The sequence below is a fragment of the Ictidomys tridecemlineatus genome, chromosome 7 (assembly GCF_052094955.1).
Source record: "Ictidomys tridecemlineatus isolate mIctTri1 chromosome 7, mIctTri1.hap1, whole genome shotgun sequence".
Taxonomy (NCBI): domain Eukaryota; kingdom Metazoa; phylum Chordata; class Mammalia; order Rodentia; family Sciuridae; genus Ictidomys; species Ictidomys tridecemlineatus.
Window position 1 is genome coordinate 191274608 of NC_135483.1, and position 21230 is coordinate 191295837.

The following is a 21230-nucleotide window of genomic DNA, read 5'->3' on the forward strand; positions in this document are numbered from 1 at the left end:
GAATCCTGGGGCCCCAGGGGTCTAGGGGCTTGGAGGAGTGATCAGCCAGGCAGGCCCAAATCCACAGGGAGCACGCTACCTTTAGGTCCCAAAGCAGAATGTCTCTGCCTGGAGCAGTGTGCTTTGCATTTGAAGTCCTTGCATGGAAGACACTTCCTCTGGGAAGCCTCCCAGGGCTCGGGCAGAGTTCAGTTTGCTCTGTCCTCTGGTCCCCCTGTGGTGTCCCTCTGCACACACACAGTGTGGCCCTTCTGCCTGTGCCTATCTCCCCGACTGGGTGGTGAGCAGGATAAGGAGTCTGTATGCGTGTGCACATGAGTATGCACATGCTCAGTTTGAAAAGTTAAATAAGAGTCAGGCAAAATGGCAGGAGCCTGTAGTCCCAGCTACTTGGGAGGCACATCACTGTAAGGTGCCCAGTGATCCAATCAGTTGAGCTCAGCAGTCCAGCAGTTTGAAGCCAGCCTGGGTAACATAGTGAGAGCCTGTCTCAAAAATAAAAAATTAAAAAGAAAAAGAGAAGAGTCCAGGGAGACTAAGCCAACACCAATGCACCCGCAGGCCCAGCCTTGAACCCGGCCCAGGGGCATTAAAGATGCCTGAATGACTGTCCACATCCCAGGCCCTGCTCATCGCCCAGGCGTGAACACATGTCGGCCACACATGGAAACAAGCCACCTGATGCGGAATTCATGGCCACGCTTGTACTGACAATGACATGCACACCAGGGTGGGGGACTAGACAGCCTGCTCCAGAGAAGAGAGGAGAAGCTGCCATGGTCAGAAGACTGGCCCCCTGTGCTGCCCTGTGCCTGGCTGTCCTGCTTTCTAGGCCTGAACCAGGTCTGTCCCCACAGCCCCAGGGGGCACTACTGCTTTGTGCCTCTGTCTGACTGGGCAGGGCAGGCTCCCTCAACTGGGGGAGCCCACAGTGAGCAGGCACACTGGGCCCCCAACACCCTTTCCAGTCTTTCTTTCAGACCAGCCCCTGACTTCCAGCAGGCAGCCCCTGGCTCCTGAATCTTCCCACCGCAGGCCTGGCTGCCTGTGGTCAGATAAAGATTCGAGTCTGAGCAGAGGATAAGTAGGGTAATACCCGCATGCGCACACAAACACACGCAAGAAACACTCCTGTAGTCCTGGGCTGTGGGGTCCTGGAGAGTCTGCATCTGGTGGGAGTTTGGGGTGAAGCTTGGCACTCAGGAGGCCAACGTATTCAGCAGCATGGGGCCCATGGGTCGCTGCGTGAGACATCAAGATAATTGAGGGGTCCTGGGAGAGGGATCCACAGGCAGGACCAGAGAGGCTTCAGGGCGGAGTTGGGTGACCTCAGAGTTAATAGCACCAACCACATGGCCACAGTTTCTTGAAAAGCAACAGTCATGAGCTTTGAATGCCAAGAAGGGATGTTACCACCAAGCTATAAATTGTGTGCTGCTTTGTCACCCAGATGTGAAAAGTTTCCTGGAAAAGCTCGAATGCCCCTCTTATGCAGAGCAGTTTGACTCCCTCCCTGCCCTCACTGTAGCTGTGGCACACCTGGTACAGTTTCATGTGCTCAGTGGGCTCCACAGGGCAGTTCTAAAGGGTTCTAAAGAGTTCTAAAGGGATCCCTCCCTCTTCTGCTTTAGCTGGGGATTAATGAGACCCTCAGTCTGTTCCTTCCCCAGGGAGCCCATTCCTCCAGTGAAGAGTTGCTGGGATAGGTAGCGTGCTCTTCCCAGCCTGCCTTTGGATTCTCCAAGGTACCAGCCTAGGCCTAACCATGCAATATCCATGTTCATGGTTCTAGGATAGGGCCAGGGACGCTGTCAGGTGCCCAGTGATCCAATCTCCTGTGGCTTATTCATGGCCACAGAAATGGGAGCCACACAGTTCCTTAAGTCTGACCAGTGTGCTGGCACTCTAGGGTCATTCCTGCCTGTCACTCCAGGAGAGAGCCAAACCTGAATTATTTGGTATGAATGTCATGGACAGAGGGACATGCAGAATGACTGCAGATTTTTCACTTGTCCTTAAATGAACTTTATTATCTTTTAGTCCCTAAAAGGACAAGAGAATGCTATCAGAGAAGTGAATGTTGGAGGGCCGGGAATGTGGCTCAAGTGGTAGCACGCTCGCCTGGCATGCGTGCGGCCCGGGTTCGATCCTCAGCACCACATACAAACAAAGATGTTGTGTCTGCCGAAAACTAAAAAATAAATATTAAAAAAAAAAAATAAAAAGAAGTGAATGTTGGAGGTGTAGCTCAGGGGTAGAGAGCTTGCTTAACACACATAGGCCCTAGGTTCAAGGCCCAGCACAAAAGAAGAGAGGGGGGAGGGGGGGAGGGGGGAGGGGGGAGGGGGAGGGGGAAGGGGAGGGGAACAGGTGGGGAGGGGAGGAGGGAGGGAGAGGCAGTACAAGAAGGAAGGCGCAGAACATCTAAGCTGGGCCCAGGTGGGGGATCCTGGGAAGGGCAACCACTTACAGAGCCAGGGAGGGGCAAAGCCAGGCTGGCACTGGGCAGCATGCATTAACCATGCCTTTACCCCCACCAATGCCCTCTGGCAACCTTGATTTCCTCTTCTGTAAAGGAGGATACTTTTCTTGATTGATGTGACACTTAAAAATAATCTAACCTGTGAGAAGATGCTTTAGACACAAAGGGCTCTGGTTTGGTCAATCAATAACTACTTTCATGAATTTAGACCTGGCTCTAAAGTTTATAGAAATACCTAAAGGAGATGGGCACCGTGAGACACACCTGTAATCCCAGTGATTTGGGAGACACAGGGAGGAGGATTGCAAGTTTGAGGTCAGCCTCAACAATTTAGTGAGACCCTAGGCAACTACCATGAGACCCTGTCTCAAATTTAAAAATATAAAGTGTTGGAGATGAAATTGAGTAACTCAGAGGGTCACTCAGAGGTGCAGTGCCCTTTGGTACAATCCCCAGTACCAAAAAAAAAAAAAAAAAAAAGAAAGAAAGAAAAAGAAAAAGAAAAAAAAAAAAAGAAAAGAAATACCTAAAGGCAGGCTAGAAGTAGTGTTGCCTAGCATATGTGAAGCCCTGGTTCAATCCCTGTTAAAACACACACACCGCCCCCCACAGAAATATCTACAGGATGACATGGGGAAAAAAAATCACTGAAGAAGCTGGGCTAAAGCCGGGCATGGTGGCACACGCCTGTAATCCCAGCGGCTCTGGCAGCTGAGACAGGAGGATCCTGAGTTCAAAGCCAGCCTCAGGAATTTAGTGAGGTGCTAAGCAACTCAGTGAGACCCTGTCTCTAAATAAAATAAAAATACAAAATAGGGCTGGGGATGTGGCTCAGTGGTCGAGTACCCCTGAGTTCAATCCCTGGTACCAAAAAAAAAAAAAAAAAAAAGAAAAAGAAAAACAAAAGAAAGAAAGAAAAGGAAAAAAGAAAAAGAAAAAAGAAAAGCTGGGTTGAGGAAGACAGGCTAGAAAGCCAAGGTCATGGGGGAGGGTTAGTCCTGTCAAACTGTTAACCTGTGGGATCTGCAGCTGCAAATCAAGACTAAGCAAAAGCTACAACTATGGAAAATAGGGGCCTGGGGGTGTGGCTTGGTGGTAGAGTATGTGCCTACCATGAAGGAGACTGTGGGTTCTACCCCCCACCCTGCCCAGTACCACACACAAACAGAAAAAGAAAAAAATAAATTATTCAGAAGCGCAGCTTTTCCTGGTAATATAATAATTGGTGGCTCGTGATTATCAAGAGGTTTATTGAATCTTCTTCTTTCACCTCCTAAGGTTGTTATTAGTCCCTTTTACAGGTGGAGGTAAGACACTTGCCACAGCTCCAAGCCACAGAGGTGGGGTTGGGGGAGCAGTATTGGTGGTCCCTCAGCCCACACAGGAGGGGAGTGCTCCATCCACCAAGCAACACAGCCCTGCTGAGGCCCCAGAGGAATCTGCCCTGTGAGTTCCCTTAAAGGAACCGAGTGCAACATTGTGTTTACTTCTCTAGACCCAGAGCCCAAGAGCAAGGCCACAGGAAATGTGAGCTTGGAAAGAACTTTGAGGCAGATGCTACCCATTGTCTGCTGATGCCAGGAAAAGTCCCCGTGCGCTACTTTTTAGCAGGCTAACTTTCTTAGTTTCTGGTGAGCCTTTGGTAATAAACAGTTGCAAAGTGTCCTTCCTCCAGATCATCAAGTCCCACCTTTCATTTCTAGCTTAGACATGGTGACGCAAGCCTATAATCCGAGAGACTTGTGAGGCTGAGGCAGGAGGATTACAAGTTCAAGGCCAGCCTCAGCAATTTCTCCAAGCCCTAAGCAATTTAGGAGACCCTGTCTCAAAAGATAAAATAAAAAGGGCTGGGGGTGAGGGTTGGGGTTGAAGCACTGGGTTCCACCCTCAGCACCACATAAAAATAAAATATTGTGTCTATCTACAACTAAAAAAAAAATTTTTTTAAGGGGGGCACTAGGGGTGAGGCTCAGTGGTCAAGTGCCCCTGGGTTCACTCCCCAGTTCCAAAATACAATACAAAACAAAACCCCCAAACCTTTTATCCCAACTAGAAGTCACCCATCTGGGAAGCCCTCTTGCCCTCTGCCTCCTCAGAGGCCTCTGCTGGGGAAGGAGGAGGGCCATGGCATGAAGATGAACTTATTATGGCTCAACAGAGAAACCCTGAGATCAGATCTGTGATAAATGAGGGAATATGAGGGACAGTGCTGATGGTGGTAGGATTGCTTATGACAGGTGACATCCTCACACACACACCAAGAGCCCAGGAGCCTGCAGTCCGGGTCCAAATCCCAGCTCTGCCAACTTACTGACTCAGGCAACACTGGGCAACACTCAGGCCCCATCTCCCCTCTGTGTGAGCCCCCCTTGAGTATGTCTGAGCTCAGGCCTGGCTTAGAGCCCTGTTAGTGGACAGCACTGCCAGCCGAGTTGGCAGCCTCTGCTATTTACACTCAATGCGCAAAGGTTTTAGCGACACCATTTATGGGGACTGAGTGGGACAGGCCTGAGTGGGCTCCACCACGCACCATGCAGAATGTCCCTGCTGGGAGCTGCTTGGCCTCTTCCCCTGCTCTCTCCCTTCTCACCTTGCTCTGGCTTCAGGACTTGTCATCCCTCGCTTCTCCTGGCCACTCAGGTCTGCTCTGCTGAGATTTTAAAATTGATCAGCCAAGGGTCTGGGGACATAGCTCAGTTGGTAGAGTGCTTGCCTCGCAAGCACCAAGCCCTGGGTTCAATCCCCAGCACCAAAAAACAAACAAACAAAAAAAACTGGTCAGCCAGGGCCCCAGTCACTGAGGAGAAGGCAGGACTTGTGGCATGGAGATCTGACAGTCAGGGCACCAGGATGCTATTCCTGACCACAAGCCATGTTGTTGGTGACCTTGGTCAAATCTAGCTCCTATTCTGGTCCCAAACCCTCCTTCCCATCCTCTCCAATTGCAGGTGTTCAGGGGTATACCTGATGGAAGTATGGCTATTTTTTTTCTTCTCTCGTGGTGCTGACATGACACAGTCTCAACACCCTGGGAAGGATACTTAGTGAAATATCAGGCCCATTTCCCTTTGACACAGAACCAGAACACATGAACTGAATGATCATTTATTTTCTTTCTTTTTTTGGTACCAGGGACACTTAACCACCAAGCCACATCCCCAGGCCTTTTAACTTTTTGAGACAGGGTCTCATTAACCCACTTAGGCCTAAGTTGCTGAGGCTGGCCTTGGACTTGTCATCCTCCTCAGCCTCCTGAGTTGCTGGGATTACAGGTGTGTGCCACCAGACCCAGCAAATGATCATTTCTTGATGAAGTATGGCAGAACCCATAAGAAAAGGGTCACACTGAATGGGGGACACAACTAGACCTACCCTTGCCCAGGCCCAGCTCACAGGGCCTGCAGGGATGTAGGTTTCCAGATGATGGGAACCAGGTGGGAAAGGGGGGAACTACTTAGAATCACTGTCAATCAAGCCTAAGAGTGGGTCCTCCTGTCCCACTACTAGGACAGAGGGAGGAAAGAGACGCTGAGATGGAGGAGAAAGAGCACAGAGAATTTCCACTATTGCCAGTGACAGTTTTCCATGAAGCTGAAAGCTTTCAGTACCCAAAAGCTGGGGTTCCTGGCTAAGGATGTTTCTTGACTCCCATTTCGCACCGCTCTGAGACCTTGCATTTTTCCATAAAAAGGTGCCGGACGGGCCTTAACTTTTCTGGCAAGACTTTCATTCTGGGGTGAGGCCAAAGGCTGTTTGGAGATTCTCCTATGGAATCATTCAAGTGAATGCCTCACTTTCTTCCTGTGAGATTCTCAAAAACGCTTTTGGAAGAGAGACCATTTTTTTGAAAGGAGCCTGAGAAATCCTCCCTTTGTTCCAGAGAGGCTTGCTTCTTTCACCTGGACCTAGAGACAAGTGGATCTGCATGCTAGGACCTGACTGAAGACCTTGATCTATGAAGGGCAGGTGAGAGCACTCTGGGGAGGGGACGGGAGGTCCCCATCCCTGCATCACGCAGCTCGCTCAGGGATCTCCCTGAACACCTCCATCCTTCTTTACCACGTGCATACCAAATGCTCCCTTTCTCCCAGCTTCATCGCCTGGTTCTCATGACAAAGAAGAGCACAGTTGGAGTGGGAGGCTGTTTGTGGGTTGAGGACCACAAGGATCCTTCTCAGCAGTGGTTACAGATGTCTTCAGAGATGTCATTTTTCCCAGAGTGTGCACAGTGACTGGACTCCTGTGACCAATGTGTCCTGGTTTGCCCAGATTTCTGGTTGTGGTGCTGAGAGCTCTGCATCCTGCAAAGCCTTCAGTTCCAGGAAAACAGACTGTTGGTCACTTGGTAGGAGAGTGAGAAAATCCTCGCTGGCCGCATGTCCCTTGTGTGCTCTGCCCTTGACCCATACATCTTCTCTCCCCAAATAGGGTGGCAGCAGCTGCTCTGCCAGGGGTGAGGGTAGAAGAGATCTACCTGAGACTAAGGAGAAAGGAAGCTCCAGCATGTCAAAGTGCATCCTTCCTCAATGTCAAGCTCACGTGAGCTGGGGCTGATGGCCTGGCATGGGCACACAGACCCTCAGCTGGGTCCTCTTCAGGGCTCTTAGTCCTGCTGGGCTTCCATGTGGGGCTGCGTGGCAGGAAGGAACAGGTGAGGAGAGGCTCAGGTAATTTCTTCTTGCAGTGCCCTGAAGGTAACTAGGCCCTTCTCAGGTGCAGCACTCTTCAGGCCTCTTCAGGCGGTTGCCCAGGTGTGTGCAGGCTCACGTGCTCCCCAGTCAGCACCTTCCCCTGCTACCACGAGGCTGGGCCTGCCCACTCACAACCATAACCAGAGCTTAAGCAAAACACCCACGGGCTCAGCTATGCAAATAGGTGCACACACAGGAGGGATGCCGGGAAGAGGGCCAGGAAATGGCGCAGGCAGGCACAGGATTCCCAGAGACATGAAAGGCAGTGCAGTGTATGTGCGGCCCCGTAGTGCTGAGGTGGCTGCCATGTGCCTGGAACACTCACCTCCCCCAGCCTCCTTACCTTGCTTGGATAATCTTGGATAACATTGGTCCTCCACAGGCCTTGGCACCCTTTTGAGGACAGGCATCAAATATCAAGAGACATTCCCCACTTTCTCACTGCCAGGCAGGGGCCTCCAGGGCGGCCATACCTGTGTGGGTACCAGGAGCCAGGCCTCTGGCCCAGATCCCTGGGAGGACATGCAGGCCTGGGCGTGCTGTGGGAGGGAGCAGCCCTGTGAGGGGGGTGGCTCACTCTTACACAATCCCGCTGGGCTTGCAAGGCGGGAGGGTTGAAAGGCGCCTGGCAGCTCCCCAGGCCCTGACACCCAGGCGAGGAAACCACAGGCTGAAACTCCTGGGCTTCCGAAGGGCGGGAAGGCAGGAGCTTTGAGGCCTCCTTCATGGCTGCCTCTCAGACTGCAGCATTCCTCTAATGCAGGGGGCTGCCAAGCTTGTCAGGAACCAGATCACAGGCTTCAAGAAACTCAGTTAGGAACTGGGGTTGTAGTTCAGTGGTCGAGCACTTGCCTCGTACATGTGAGGCACTGGGTTTGATCCTCAGCATCACATGAAAATAAATAAAATAAAGGTAAGGTGTCCATTTACAACTAAAAAACAAAAACACAACTCGGCGGGGACAGTGCCCTCACTTGCCACCGAACATGGGAAGACTCTGCTGAAGACATTGTTCTTTCATCGAGTCTTTCAAACACCATAAACCTAACCCACTTAGGTACAGATGGCAGCTGGAAGAGAGTCCTGAGAACACTAGTTTCCCTGGATGTGGAGGATGCTATTTTCAGTACTTTCTGAATATTAACTCATTCAGTTCCCACAATAACTCTGCAAGGTAGGAACTATTACTTCATTTCCAGTTTTTGGAGGTGAGGAGGAAGCTGGCCCAATTCTACATGGCTGGCATGTGGCAGGACTGGATTTGAACCCAGGCAGCTTGAACCCCCAAATGCATTGTCTGATCTTTTGGGAATCAAGCAGAATTGAGACGGCCCATTTCCTAATGTGCTGGAAATGGCTTAATAGCAAGCCTAGGCTGCAAACTAAGTGCCTACAGGACCAGGCAGACCAATGTGAGTGAGGCTGGTAGGGAGAGGTCTGTGGGGTGGCTGTGGAAGAGTGTTTAGGCAACCCAGAGGTCTCCCCGAAAACTCCCTGAAATCAAACTTGCCTGTAAGCCATTTGGGGCCCCTGGCTTAGAGCAGCTGTGACCTAAGTGCAGGGTATCTTGGCTGAACAGGTCCTGAGCAAGAAAGGCAAGCCACTAGGGCCCACTAGAGCTCATCAGCTTCTGGGGCACAGGAGGGGGAATACCAAGGACAGATCATGGAAGTACCTGACCTCCTGTCTGGGAAGAACTACCCAGTCAGAAATAGCCAAGAGCGACCTGTCCCTGGAGAAAGCCTCAATGTCCCCAGCGGTTACCATTGTCAGATATCACACTTCTAAGGCCTGGAGGTCTACTGATGTCTTCTGCTCCAGGGCTCCTCTAACAATGTAGGTTCTTCCATTCTAGGATGTTACCCTAAGTCAGGCCCTGATTGACTTGTTAACTCCAAGTCCTTTGCTATAAATTCCTCAGTTTGCTTTTTTGACTTGTTAAAAGGAGGGTGATATCGATTTTCAATTGGTTTTGGTGTACCAAAAATAAATAAACTGGGGCTGGGGATGTGGCTCAAGCGGTAGGGCGCTTGCCTGGGTGAGGCCAGGGTTCGATCCTCAGCACCACATACAAAGATGTTGTGTCCGCTAAAACTAAAAAATAAAATATTAAAAAATTCTCTCTCTCTCTCTCTCCCTCCCTCTCTCTTTAAAAAAAATTAAAAAAAACAAAAATAAATAAACTAATTAATTCTATATGGCTCAACTCTGAAACTGTGCTACCTAGTTTATAAGAATAAATGGAAATGCTTGAAACATGAGAAAAATTCTGACCACCATGAACATAGTAGGAGCTTTCGTGAGTGCTTTGATGAATCAAGTGGTGGTTCTGGAGCCGGTGGGCAGGAACCTCCTGCACCCACTTCTAGCAGAGCCAGTTACATGGGAACAAGGTCAGGCAAAGCAGTTTTTCGAGGAAAATTCACATTCACCTCAGCTCCTCCAGTGTGTCCCCCCATCCCCCTTTCCCAACGACTAGGATCCAGAACAGTCTTGTCCTGTTTTCAGCTGTGGATACAGAATGATTGCCCAAGGCCACTCTCCAGATTGGAAGGAAAAGAGCCGCTACGAAGAGGCGCTGGCCAAGCTCTCACTGCATCCGGGTTTTGTGGACAGAAACAATTCCTTGGAGGGTGCCTGGAGCTGAATGGATGCGCTGCAGGTAGCCGGCGCTCTCCCAGTCCTTGGTGACGCATAATCCCTTCACCTCCCTTGAGAATAGCACAAAGTAGGGGATCGGGCGACAGCAGCCGAGGAGCCCCTCCTCCCCGTCTGTGAAGGGCGGCCGCAGGTCTGCGCCGCAGTAAAGGCAGCTGGCGCGGGTGTGGGGGGGCGAACAAAGAGTTGGGACGCGTAGTCGCCAGGGACAACATTGTGAAGCCCCTAAGGTGGACGCGCGCCCATTCTGAGAGAGTCCACTTCCAGCCACTGGGGCGCCCTGCGGGCGGGCGGCAACCCTGTGGTGTCCTCCCCGCCGCATAGCTCTCAGGACTGGGGGCGACCGCTCGGGGAGGGGGCGCGGTGCTCCAGTGCTGTCCGGCAGCAGCCCCACGATTCTTCAGGCCAAAAGACAGGGAACCCGAGTTCTCCCTAAAGGAAAAGTCGTTCGACAATGCCCAACAGGCCAGTGGCCAGGCTGGCACACGTGCACCGGGATGCGGGCTTGGCGCGTGCGGGGTGGGGGAAACGCAAGGAGGTCCAACTGGGCGGCGCCCCAGCCCTGCACACCCTTTCTCCCAGGGAAGCGCGTGATAAGCTCAGCAAAAGGGTCCTCGCGGTGGAGATGAGCCAGCTCGCCCAGGACCTAAGGAAACCGAGAAGGGCAACTCAATCCCTCTTTTCGCCTCGACTTCAAGTTCCGCAGGTCTTGGCATCCGTCCGTCCGCCACCTTCCCAAACTCCGGGTTTTCCCCGTTCCCAGATCGGCGGCCCCAGGAGACAGACGGCAGGAACTGCCAATGGTAGGACGCAAAGCGTCAACTTTGTGTTCGCCCGCCACTCTCAGCCAGTGTGCGTTAGTTTCTCCGGAGTCCCGCCTTCCGTGTCGGGCGCCCCCTTCTGGCAACATATGGACGGAGTCTATCTGTCGCCATCTTGTGTGTGGCATAGGTATTTTTCTGGACTCTATTTGCATTTATTCTAGTCTTTGCTCCCACAAAACAAATTTATTAATTCCACAGCGAAGTGCCGAGGCGATGAAGAGGGTGCAGCCTAAGGTTTTCGGACCGTCCGCGTGGGTCGGATCGCCACGTCACGCCACGCTTTTCGAATCCAACGCCATTTTGAGTGTGGCGTCTTCATGGTTCTCTTTTCTGGGCTCCGCATGGTTCCTTAAATGGCTCCCCAAATTTGAAGGAGCCCCCAGGGACTAGCCCAACTGACTTAAGAGACAATTATTTCCCTCCAATAACGGCGCAATTCCCTCGTGCCCATCGAAACCCCCTAAGTAGGTGGGAGACAGGTACATTCGATGGTCTGGACGACTCTGGAAAGAGGTCCCCTGAGTCTGTCGCGACGGCGGTGACCACCGCGACGTTGACCACAGTCCCGGAATCCAGTGCCCACCATGTGGTGCGCGGCCCACAGGCTGTCCCGCTCGAGGGCAGGAGTTGGAACCGGCATCCAGTTCCTGAGTCTGTGTGTTTGGCACGGTGCCCATTCGTTGGCTTGCTCAGGAGGCGGACGCTGGGACTGGTGGTGGGCGACCGGGTCACTTTCATGCGGACTTTGGGCACTTGGGTCTCGGCGGCTGGGGGAAGACATGGAAATACGCGATGGCCCAGGTGTGAGGGTCTCGGTCTTGCAACTTAATCATACATCGTGGGCTTACGTCCACTTAGCCTAGGACAGTCCTTCATCAAAGGTGCAGGGACATAAGGCCAGGCAGCTATGTGGGCACTGAGCGGGGCACCGCCCGGGGCCAGCGCGGCCCAGCACCCCCGTCCCCTCCCCCTCGCTGGCAGCCGTCGTGCGCCCGCCACCGCCTCCTCTTCCCTCCTCCTCCTTCCGAGCAGTCTCGAGGAGGGGGAGGGGGCTGGGCGGGCAGCTTTGCCGCGCTTTGGCTTTCTGCGTCAGCAGCCTTAGCAAAACAGCGACGGGAGCGCGCACCCTGGGCGCGCCCGCGCACCCCTCCCCCGCGGTCTCCGCGAAGCCGAGACCCAACAAACTCAGACCCTGAATGACAGTGCGACCCGCGACTGCGCAGCGCGGGCAGCGCGGAGGCACTGCCGCTTTAAGCACGCTTGCCCATTGTTCGGAATGGAGCCAATGAACGAACGCCCGCTCCCTGCGCTCAGCCAATAGTCTTTGGGCAAGGGCGGCCGAGCGCCGCCCACTAATCTATATTAAAGGTTCTGGCGCCGCGTGAGTCCCCCACTGGCTGCTCTGAAAAGCCATCTTTGCATTGTTCCTGGGTCCAGCTCCCCACTCGCCGCAACCACCTCCGCCGCGCACCTCCTCCTCCTCCGCCGCGGACTCCGGCAGCTTTATCGCCAGAGTCCCTGAACTCGTTTCCTTTTTAACCCACTGCATCGGATCACCGGCGTGCCCCACCATGTCAGACGCGGCCGTGGACACTAGCTCTGAAATCACCACCAAGGTAAGACTGGACGCCGCCCGTCCCCTCGGGGTCCGCGCGCCGCCGCCGCCGCCCGTGCGGTGTTTGGCGCGCGGCGGCTGACCTGCTCGGTGCACGCAGTTGCTACCTCCCGCGGGGAGCTCGCCGGCAGCGCGGTGCCCCCAGGCAGCCTACTCTTTGTGTGCGGGGGAGGGGGCGGGAAGCAGCGCGGGTGGACGTGCTGCCCGCGGGGAGCGTGCCGGGCACCCCGGAGCGGAGGTTGAGGAGCTCCGGGAAAGCTGACCCGAAACCCTCGAAACTTGTTAGTCTGCGCGGCGGTGGGAGGAGAGGGGCTGGGCTGGGGTCTTCTGCCGGCCCGGCGCACGGAAATAACTTTGAAACTCGAGCGCGTTGGGAATCGGAAGTGCTGGGGCGCGTGTGCGGGCGCGGGCCGGCTGCGGAAAGTGTGGTGAGCGCCCGCCGGCCGCGCTGCTCTTTGTTCGGCGCCGGGCCGCCGGGTTTCGCGCCCTGCAGTGGGCAGGCAGTGGTTTATGCAGAGTGAGCCGCGGCAAAGCGGGTAGGGCGACGGGCCGCCGGCCGCGACGTCGGTGTCTCCGCGGAGGTGTGAAGGGTCTCCGCCAGGGCTCTCGGGGAAGCGGGGGTGGGGGCCGTCCGTGGGGAGAGCGCCGGGAGCGGTCGCCCAGCTTCAGTAATTCAGCGGTGCCCGCCTTGGCCGAGGAGGCGAGCCCACGCGCTGGAGGAGGAAACGGAAAGTGAGTGAAGCAGTGGGGCGACAGTGGGCGCCCCCCGCGGCTGCCTGGGAGCACCGTGTGCGCGGCTGGCAGGAGAGCCGCGGGCGAACGCCGCGGCCGCCGGCTGATGGGGCCGGGCGGGGGAGCACCAGGGCGCCCGGCGGGCTCGCTGCCCTCGGCGCGAAGGTGCTGCGCGGCAGCGGCGGCTCGGCTGCAGCGCCCGGTCGCTCCCGCTGCTCGCCCTGGGGAGCGTCTCCGCCCTCGGCGCGAGCACGGCCTTTCAGAAGGGACTGTCTTCTTTTTAACCTTTCGGCCCTAGTCCTCGCCCCTCGTGCCCCTTCGGGACCTGGCGCGAGTCACCTTGGCGTCTCCTTAACCCATGTGCCCCTGGCGTCACCTTCTGCTCCCCCAGGACCAACTCCCCTGGCGGAGCAGAGTTCAAGACTGGGATCTCTGGAGGGGTTCTCTTCAGTCCCTTCTGGGTCTGACTCTGGGACCGATGTGTGGGGAGCCCACTCCACCACCCATGGCGCTTCGCATTCACCTTCCTGTTAGATGAATTCCTGCGAGGGCCGCCAGGAGCCGGGGAGCGCACCCCTTCGACGGTCCCATAACTGAAACGGCCCAGCCGACTTTGGGGCGACCTCCCGCGGGACTTTGCCCGCCAAGTGCAGAGACTGAGGCCAACAAGTCCAGCCTGCCAGAGTGGCGGCAGGGGGCGTCGAGAGGCCGGGAAACTGGCGTGCGACACGCGCGCTCCGCAGGGCTAGTTGCCCGCGGGCTGCGAGTCTCCTGGGGCTGGGGGCACTTGGCGGCCCCGGGCCACGTGCTCCGTGCGCGCGGTGCGTGCCGAGGCCCGCGCGCGTAATTCTCCGGGCGGGGGCCGTGCGCCTGCGCGCCGCTACCTCCCCGCCCCCACCCACTCCCCGGGGCTTTGGCCACCAGGGGGCGGGAGCGGGCGGCTCCGGGGTTCACGAAGGCCAGTTTGCTGGCGGGAACTTAAGGACCTACAGGTGCCCCCGGGACCTTTCCGTGGACTTCTACTGAGCACCTCTGCTAAGCAGCTCAGCTCGGCTCCATGTGTCGGATGCCTGGTGGCATTGGTGGCCAACTGGGCCCCGCGGGATGGAGAAAGTTACAGAGGGCTCACAGTCCGCTACCCTCGCAAGCCTGGTGGAGTCCGACCCGAGGTTCGGTCCCACTGACGCTGAGCTGAGCTGTCCTGTCGCGAGGGCTGTCGGTGGGCAAGTGGGTATCACCATCCAGAATGGAGGCTGGCCTGGCCCGGCACAGGCGCGTGCTTCCCCAGGCAACAGATTGCGCAGCCTTTTGGGACAGTTGTTGTCACTTCCTTGCGACTGGTGTTTCTTCAGACACCCGCGCCTGTCAGGGCCTAGGCTCTCTGGGTGCTGCGCTGGCCATTCCCTTCACAGGCTGGTTCGCCCGGGAGCCCGCAGCAGCAGGCCCCTCCCTCCATTACCTTATTTATTTATGGCACATACCTGCTGCCTTCCAAGAAGGAGTTGAGGGGCGGAGCTAGAGCTGGAAACAAGTCCTCGACGAGAGTAAGGACAAGTGTTCTGTCCCGTCCTCCCGGCCTGACGGGTTTAGGGCTTGGTGTGCCACATGGATTTTTAAGTGAGAGGCACACGGAGCAGTGGGAATCACCAGTGAGGTCCTTTAATGTGTATCCGAGGGTTGGGAGTTGATGGGAAATGTGGTCACAGGCACAATTCTGTGACAGCCCTCCCCCAGCTGTAAGAGGTGACCCTCCTACATGTGTGGTTCTTAGTCCCTTTGGGAGTCCTGGGTTACTCAAAAAGATTAATTGGTTCCCTCTTCCCTTTTGAAGGACTTAAAGGAGAAGAAGGAAGTTGTGGAGGAGGCAGAGAATGGAAGAGACGCCCCTGCTAATGGGAATGCTGTGAGTGTCCACCTGGCTCTGACCCCTAGCTTTCCCTGTCCTCATGTTTTTCTTATTAAATTTGGGCTTGCCTCCGGTTGGAAGGAGGCTAAGTACAGGGCAGTTCCTGTTATGGTTTTTCACGTAGCATGGTGAGGGTATTGAGCAGGGATTCTCCTAGATGGTTGGACTAAGGAAGCATTGGGCAGTCTCCAAAGTGCAGCAGGAGCCATGCTTTCTTCCAATTTTGTGCCGGCATATTATTGACTGTTACATTTTCTTGTTGAGCAGAATGAGGAAAATGGGGAGCAGGAGGCTGACAATGAGGTAGATGAAGAAGAGGAAGAGGGTGGTGAGGAAGAGGAGGAGGAGGAGGAAGGTGATGGTGAGTAGTTTTGTCTCTACTTAGCTCTTTCCTTTTCCTGACCTTGTCTGCTCATCTCTGATAACCGGCTGGGATATTGGGAAAAGTGGACCATGTGCAACTGGAACTGGGCTAGTACTGCAGAGGCAGGGTCTTGTTTCAGCCAGTGCCACTCCCTCTTGCTCACTCCCATTGGACAGTGCCCTCTGCAGCTTCCAAAGCCTACCATCACTTAAGTATTGGTCTGGCCTCTGGGTGCAGCTGCATGGGTAGTTCCTTGATCTGTCCACTTGGGAAGCAGAGCGAGGTCAGTGATTTACCTGGCCCTTGGTTCTCTCCAGGTGAGGAAGAGGATGGAGATGAAGATGAGGAGGCTGAGGCAGCTACGGGCAAACGGGCAGCTGAAGATGACGAGGTGGGTTCTAGCTTGGGATGGGATGTGGTTTCCCTCATCTGCCTCTAGCTGAACTTCACACCAAAGCTGGAAAGAATGATCACAGGGTAGTGTGGAGAGGGGAGCCATGAGCACAGAGAATCACATCTTAGCAGAGATGGGAAGGGGCTTTAGCTGTGGAGCTACCAGTGCCTTGATAACTCTTTCTTTGCACAGGATGATGATGTTGATACCAAGAAGCAGAAGACCGATGAGGATGACTAGACAGCAAAAAAGGAAAAGTTAAACTAAAAATAAAAGGCCACCGTGACCTATTCACCCTCCACTTCCCGTCTCAGAATCTAAACGTGGTCACCTTCGAGTAGAGAGGCCCGCCCGCCCGCCCACCACGGGCAGTGCCACCCGCAGATGACGTGCGCTCTTCACCACCCAACTAAAACCACAACGTGAATTTGCAACAGGGGAGGAAAAAAGAACCAAAACTTCCAAGGCCCTGATTTTTTTCTTAAAAGTACTTTAAAAAAGGAAAATTTGTTTGTATTTTTTATTTACATTTTATATTTTTGTACATATTGTTAGGGGTCAGCCATTTTTAATGATCTCCGGATGACCAAACCAGCCTTTGGAGCGTTCTCTGTCCTACTTCTGACTTTACTTGTGGTGTGACCATGTTCATTATAATCTCAAAGGAGAAAAAAAACCTTGTAAAAAAAGCAAAAACAACAACAAAAAAAACAATCTTATTCCGAGCATTCCAGTAACTTTTTTTGTGTATGTACTTTAGCTGTACTATAAGTAGTTGGTTTGTATGAGATGGTTAAAAAGGCCAAAGATAAAAAGGTTTCTTTTTTTTTTTCCTTTTTTTGTCTATGAAGTTGCTGTTTATTTTTTTGGCCTGTTTGATGTATGTGTGAAACAATGTTGTCCAACAATAAACCGGAATTTTATTTTGCTGAGTTGTTCTAACAAAGCAGTCTCAAGTCTGCTGTTTGTTTGGTGTCTTCAGTCTTCTGGGGAGGGGTCTTGGACAGGCAGGAGGATCTTTCCTGGGTTCAGTGGGTTGAAGGCATTGCTTCTGGGGAGGGTACACTCATGTAGGGCCAACATCCCCTGGTGAGTGGCCAGGGACTAGTCAGCTTTTGGGGTGTGGTCTGGTCCATGCTGCAGCTGGATCCTGGCCAATGGGTGGTGGAGCCAAGGGAGGAAGTGGGGGCTTGTTAATGGATTAGTATTGATTATACCAAGAGGTCTTGTCTGGGTGCCAAAAAAATGGGTCTCTGTCCTGGAAAGAAGAATCCCCAGACACTGAAGAAGTAGGCTAGATGTAGATCAGTCATTCTATAAAGCTCCAGTTGGTAGCACAGGCCAAGTGGGAACTGGTGCAGACTCATCCCAGTGGTGGCTTTGTAATACTGTAGGCCTGGTCACCTCAGCCCCTAGTGGCTCCTCTAGTGATAACATGATATCCCTTTTATCTTCTATGTTTAGGGCCCTGATTAATTTGGCAGACCCACTCTATCCCCATTGAGCACACAGGAGGCAGTATTGGGCCATTCAGGTTTTCAGATCTGGGTTGTAAGGACAGGAGGTGGGGCAGGCTGCTTTGCAGCAATCACAATGGGAGGAGACATGGAGCTATGGATCCCAGGGAGATACTGCTGGGTGCAAGCAAGGGTTGGGGAGACCCTGAGTTGGACCTATGACTGTCCAGCAGGCAGGGGCAGCTGGTGGGCAGAGTAGGGTATGGGAACTGAGAATCCGTGTGTCTGAATGCTCACCTGCCCTCCCCACAATCCTCTGACCCTGAGGGACTTGCTTCACCTTTGAGCTGACTTGGTAGGAGTAGGGGGACATACTGATTTATTGTAAGAAATGTGAGGCACTGGGTTTGATCCTCATCACATAAAAATAAATATTGTGTCCACCTACCTCTAAAACATTAAATAGCATCTGGGATCCCATACTCCTGATGGGAGGAGACGCTGGGGTCTCCCCACCTTCCACCATCTCAGGTCCCCACCATTTGCATCAAGTCAAGATGGCCTGGGGGAGGGACAAATTTTAAGAAACTGGACATTCATCCACAACCCCTCAATGCTATCGATTTTGGACACTGCTGCACAATGGGCAAGGGGGCTACAAGCACATGGACAAGGAAGTTCAAGTAGTCAGGGCTTCCCTGGGGTGGTGGCATTTAAATCAACAATGGAAGTGGAAAATTTAGGGGCAGGAAGCACTGGCCATCTTCCTGATCTGGCAGATGTTGGTGTGTGTGAAGCTCGAGCAAGGAGGGGCTAGAACAGAAGGTCTAAACAGCCAGCCAGGTAATGTTTGGGGAAGCCACAGGTTAAAGGAGGAAAACTCCCTGGAGAGTCCTGAAGAGGCTTGAGGATCAGAGTTAAGGTGAGATGCTGTGACAAAGAGAAATAGGTGCATTTAGGAGAGCCCCTATAGTGCCCGTCTCTAACCCAACATACCATCTCTACCATGTGTACCGTGTCAGCCTATTCCACACCTTTTCTCCCTATCTTTGGGCTTTATACCAGATGCCAGAATCCTGGGAGGGGTTTGTCTTTCTTATGGCTAGAGCTTAGCCATCTTCTCTGGGCTGCTCAGGTGCCAGGCTATCTGTTCAACATGCAGCTGCCCACCAGCAGCTGCTCCAGGATCAGAGATAGATTGAGGCTTTAGAAGAAGGGACCCTCTAACTCCTAAGCACATACCTCATTACTCCTGCAAAAGCTTGGACTCCACATGCTGGAAAAAAAGGGGTGGGGTGGGCTCTGGAGCCTAGACGGTCTGGCTCTGTCTGTTCTGCTGCCCAGAGCAGCTTATTCCTGGAATGTTCCCAAGCCCAGAGCCCAGGAGGGTGAGTCTCTAAAGCAGGTGAAGTGCTACAATGGCAGCATGAAGCAAGCAATGCATGGAGTCTCACCCAATTCCTTCAGGCTACAGCCCTGCTGTGAACCACTACCCAGAAGGGATGAAAGAAGATTAACCTAAGTCTAGACCTGGAAGGGGCAGCCATGTTGAGGCCTCAATCTCCTCTGCAAAATGGCAACAGGATGAAGCATGAGCCAGGACCCAGGGCTGCCTTGGGCAGCCTATAGCTGGGACTGAGGTGCTGCATCCTCAGTCCCAGCTATAGGCCCTCACTCCACAAAAGTTGTGTTCTAGAATAGCCCTTGCTGCCCCAAACAGAACACACTTTCCCTGGTTCTGAGCTTAGTATGTGTTTAACCGTTGTGTGAGTGTCTGTCCAGTGGATCCAGGGTCACCTTGATCCCACTCCCAAAGTTCCCTGCAGCAGGACCGGACCTCCCAAGGAGCCCAAGTTAGGAGATTAGCAAGGGACGGGCGCCCTCTGGTGGACACAGAAAAACAGCAGGGTGCTCCTATATTCTGTTTAGTACAGGAAAGAGCCCTTTAGTTCCCTGGTCCCAGAGAAGAGATGGTCTCAGTCACCCTCTAGTACTCTCCCCTTTACAAGACCTTATTCCCTCTCTGTTGCCAGAACCCAGTCAGAGGCAAGTCAATGTGATTTCCCATCCCTTCCCCTCTGGGGAGCTGGTGCCCCAGCCTAGGGACCTGGTCCTTCTTTTCCTGGAGAGGAAACCATAGGCCTCCCCAGAGCTAGAGCTGGGGTCCAGGGTTGCTATCTCTGGGGTTATGAACTACCCTGCATTCTGGATCCCTGGGCTCCTTTAGTGCTCAGCATTGTGACCACGTGCCCTCTTGTTCAGCCTCATTCAAATGCTGTGTGCATGTTGCACTCCCTGGGCTGACCCAGCTCTGGGGATGGATGTTCGATAGCTCATGAGCAACTTTGGTAGGAGTGCTACATGTCCTTCTCACTGCGGGCTTTGCTATGATTGTAGCTTGAGGGCCATGAATCACTATAACTGGAAATTGGGGGTCAGGGGCCCCCAGATGAACTGCTTGGCTATCTCTGAGCTGCCTCCCATACTTTCCCAGGCTCAAGTGCCAGAATCTGGCATGATCTCTCCTGCACTGTTGGCAGGATCCCAGGGGTCAGGATCCTCAGCCTCTAGTCCTTCCTGGGCCCCACTGCCTCGCCTACTGTTGTCAACCTTCTTCTCCAAGCCTGTGTCCTGGATATGGGCCAGCCCTGCCTGCCTCATGGTCCCCTCTTGGTAGAAACTGCTTCATAGGGACAGCAAACCCTGGGCTCAGCTTTACTTGGAGCCTACCTCAGTCCCGTTAGGTCTTGCAGGCCAGCTTCCTCTTGACTCTGCCCAGACTGTCCAGCAGCCTGAGCCTGCTACAGGTGTGCTCTCATTTGTAGTGTGGCCGCTTGTCCTTCAAGCCCTTATAGACAAGGGTAGGGCCATCCAGGAAAGGGTGGAGAATCATTCCCTAAGGCCCTCCATTTGGGAGACCTTGTGCTGGCAGGGTCTTGGCTGAACTCTTGAGAGGTGGTAGAAGCTCACTTAGGAAACAACGGAAACTTCTTAAAATCACCTGGCCCATTTTCTTTACAAGCTGGGTGAGTGTTAGGTGTATTATTTGCAGAAAAGTCCTGGCAGTTGGGGGCTGGTTTGGATTTCATGAAGTCCTGATCACAGCTGAGGAGGCCAGGCTGGAGGGAGCATGCCTCCATGGGCTCTCCAGCAGAGCTGCTGCTCATAGCACAAGTGCCAGGTGATCACTTGAGACAATCTCATTTCATATGGGCCTGTTGGTGGGGGAGACCTCAGCTGTGAGGCTTTTGGCAGGGAGCAGTAGCTGTGGGGGAGGGTTCCAGAAGGCACTAGGGACACCTATTGTTTTTACCTCCAGCAGCTATCCCCTCTCTATCCTCCTAGCAATAATCACTGCAGGCAGTATCCAGTTTTTTTTCCAGAGAACTTTCCTCTTCCCATTCTCAGCAAACTCCAGGGTGGAACATATGGCTCGATCCTGGCCAATCAGTGCCCTGAGCCCACTGGCCACACTGATGGGTTCAGAGTTGGCATATGACCCAAGTCATCCAATCAGAGTGAGCCCTGGGTTTTTTGTTTGTTTTTGTTTTTATCAAGTTGTTAGAAAGCAAAGAACATTTGGTTTTGTCTCTTGAGGATTTAGATGCAGGTCACTCAGAGAGGAGCAGAGCTGAGCCAAGAGGCAGAGAGAAATCTTAAGTTCTGATGACACTGTTTGAGCCCCTGAGTCCAGTTGTCCCTGAAGCTCTAGATCCATCTCAGGACTTTTCAGTTATACAAACCAGTAACTCTCCTCTTAGTTTAGCTGTTTCAGATTGGATTATCTGTTATCTGAAACTGAAGGAGTTCTCATCAGTACACAGGAAGAATGCAGGGCTCCACACTCCAGTCTACAAGGTCTCCAGGCCTCCTCAGCAAAGATAGCTTGAGGAAAGGGCATGGCTGGGGACCCCTTACCTGGTGTGTTTCCAGATTGGAAGGAAAATAGAGAGGTGAATGAGCATCAGGGGAGGCTGTGACATTTATGGGCCGTCTTTCAACAGGTTGCAGAGTCCTGGCCTAGTCACTCCCAGTGGCCCACCTTGCATCCTTTGCTTAGAGCCCCCTTTCCCTCTTCTCCAGCTCACAGTGATTTCTGGTCTGCTG

At 53.6% G+C, this 21230-nt stretch overlaps 1 protein-coding gene and 1 long non-coding RNA gene across 3 annotated transcripts; one reads left to right on the top strand and one right to left on the bottom strand.

Moving 5' to 3' along the window:
- Nucleotides 1-5571: 5571 nt before the first annotated feature.
- Nucleotides 5572-15182, bottom strand: LOC144365667 (uncharacterized). Its single transcript, XR_013424396.1, has 2 exons — nt 13526-15182; nt 5572-12983 (listed from the first exon to the last, which is right to left on the bottom strand). It is a non-coding gene; the product is annotated as an uncharacterized LOC144365667 (long non-coding RNA).
- Nucleotides 9698-16612, top strand: Ptma (prothymosin alpha). Of its 2 annotated transcripts, none has more exons than XM_040267999.2 (5): nt 9698-9835; nt 14834-14905; nt 15176-15269; nt 15590-15663; nt 15859-16612. In XM_040267999.2, exons 1-5 carry the CDS (start codon nt 9821-9823, stop codon nt 15904-15906), a joined length of 303 nt encoding a protein of 100 aa, XP_040123933.1. In that variant the 5' UTR covers nt 9698-9820; the 3' UTR covers nt 15907-16612. The 2 variants fall into 2 exon arrangements, with proteins under 2 accessions (XP_040123933.1, XP_005326496.1); XM_005326439.4 differs by lacking the exon at nt 9698-9835 and adding an exon at nt 12027-12271.
- The last annotated feature ends 4618 nt before the right edge of the window (nt 16613-21230 follow it).

Coding starts and splice junctions, on each gene's coding strand:
- Ptma (XM_005326439.4), top strand. CDS start 12,227: ATGTCAGACGCGGCCGTGGACACTAGCTCTGAAATCACCACCAAG. Junction 15,270..15,589: donor GGAGGAGGAGGAAGGTGATG/GTGAGTAGTTTT, acceptor GGTTCTCTCCAG/GTGAGGAAGAGGATGGAGAT. Junction 15,664..15,858: donor GGGCAGCTGAAGATGACGAG/GTGGGTTCTAGC, acceptor TTCTTTGCACAG/GATGATGATGTTGATACCAA.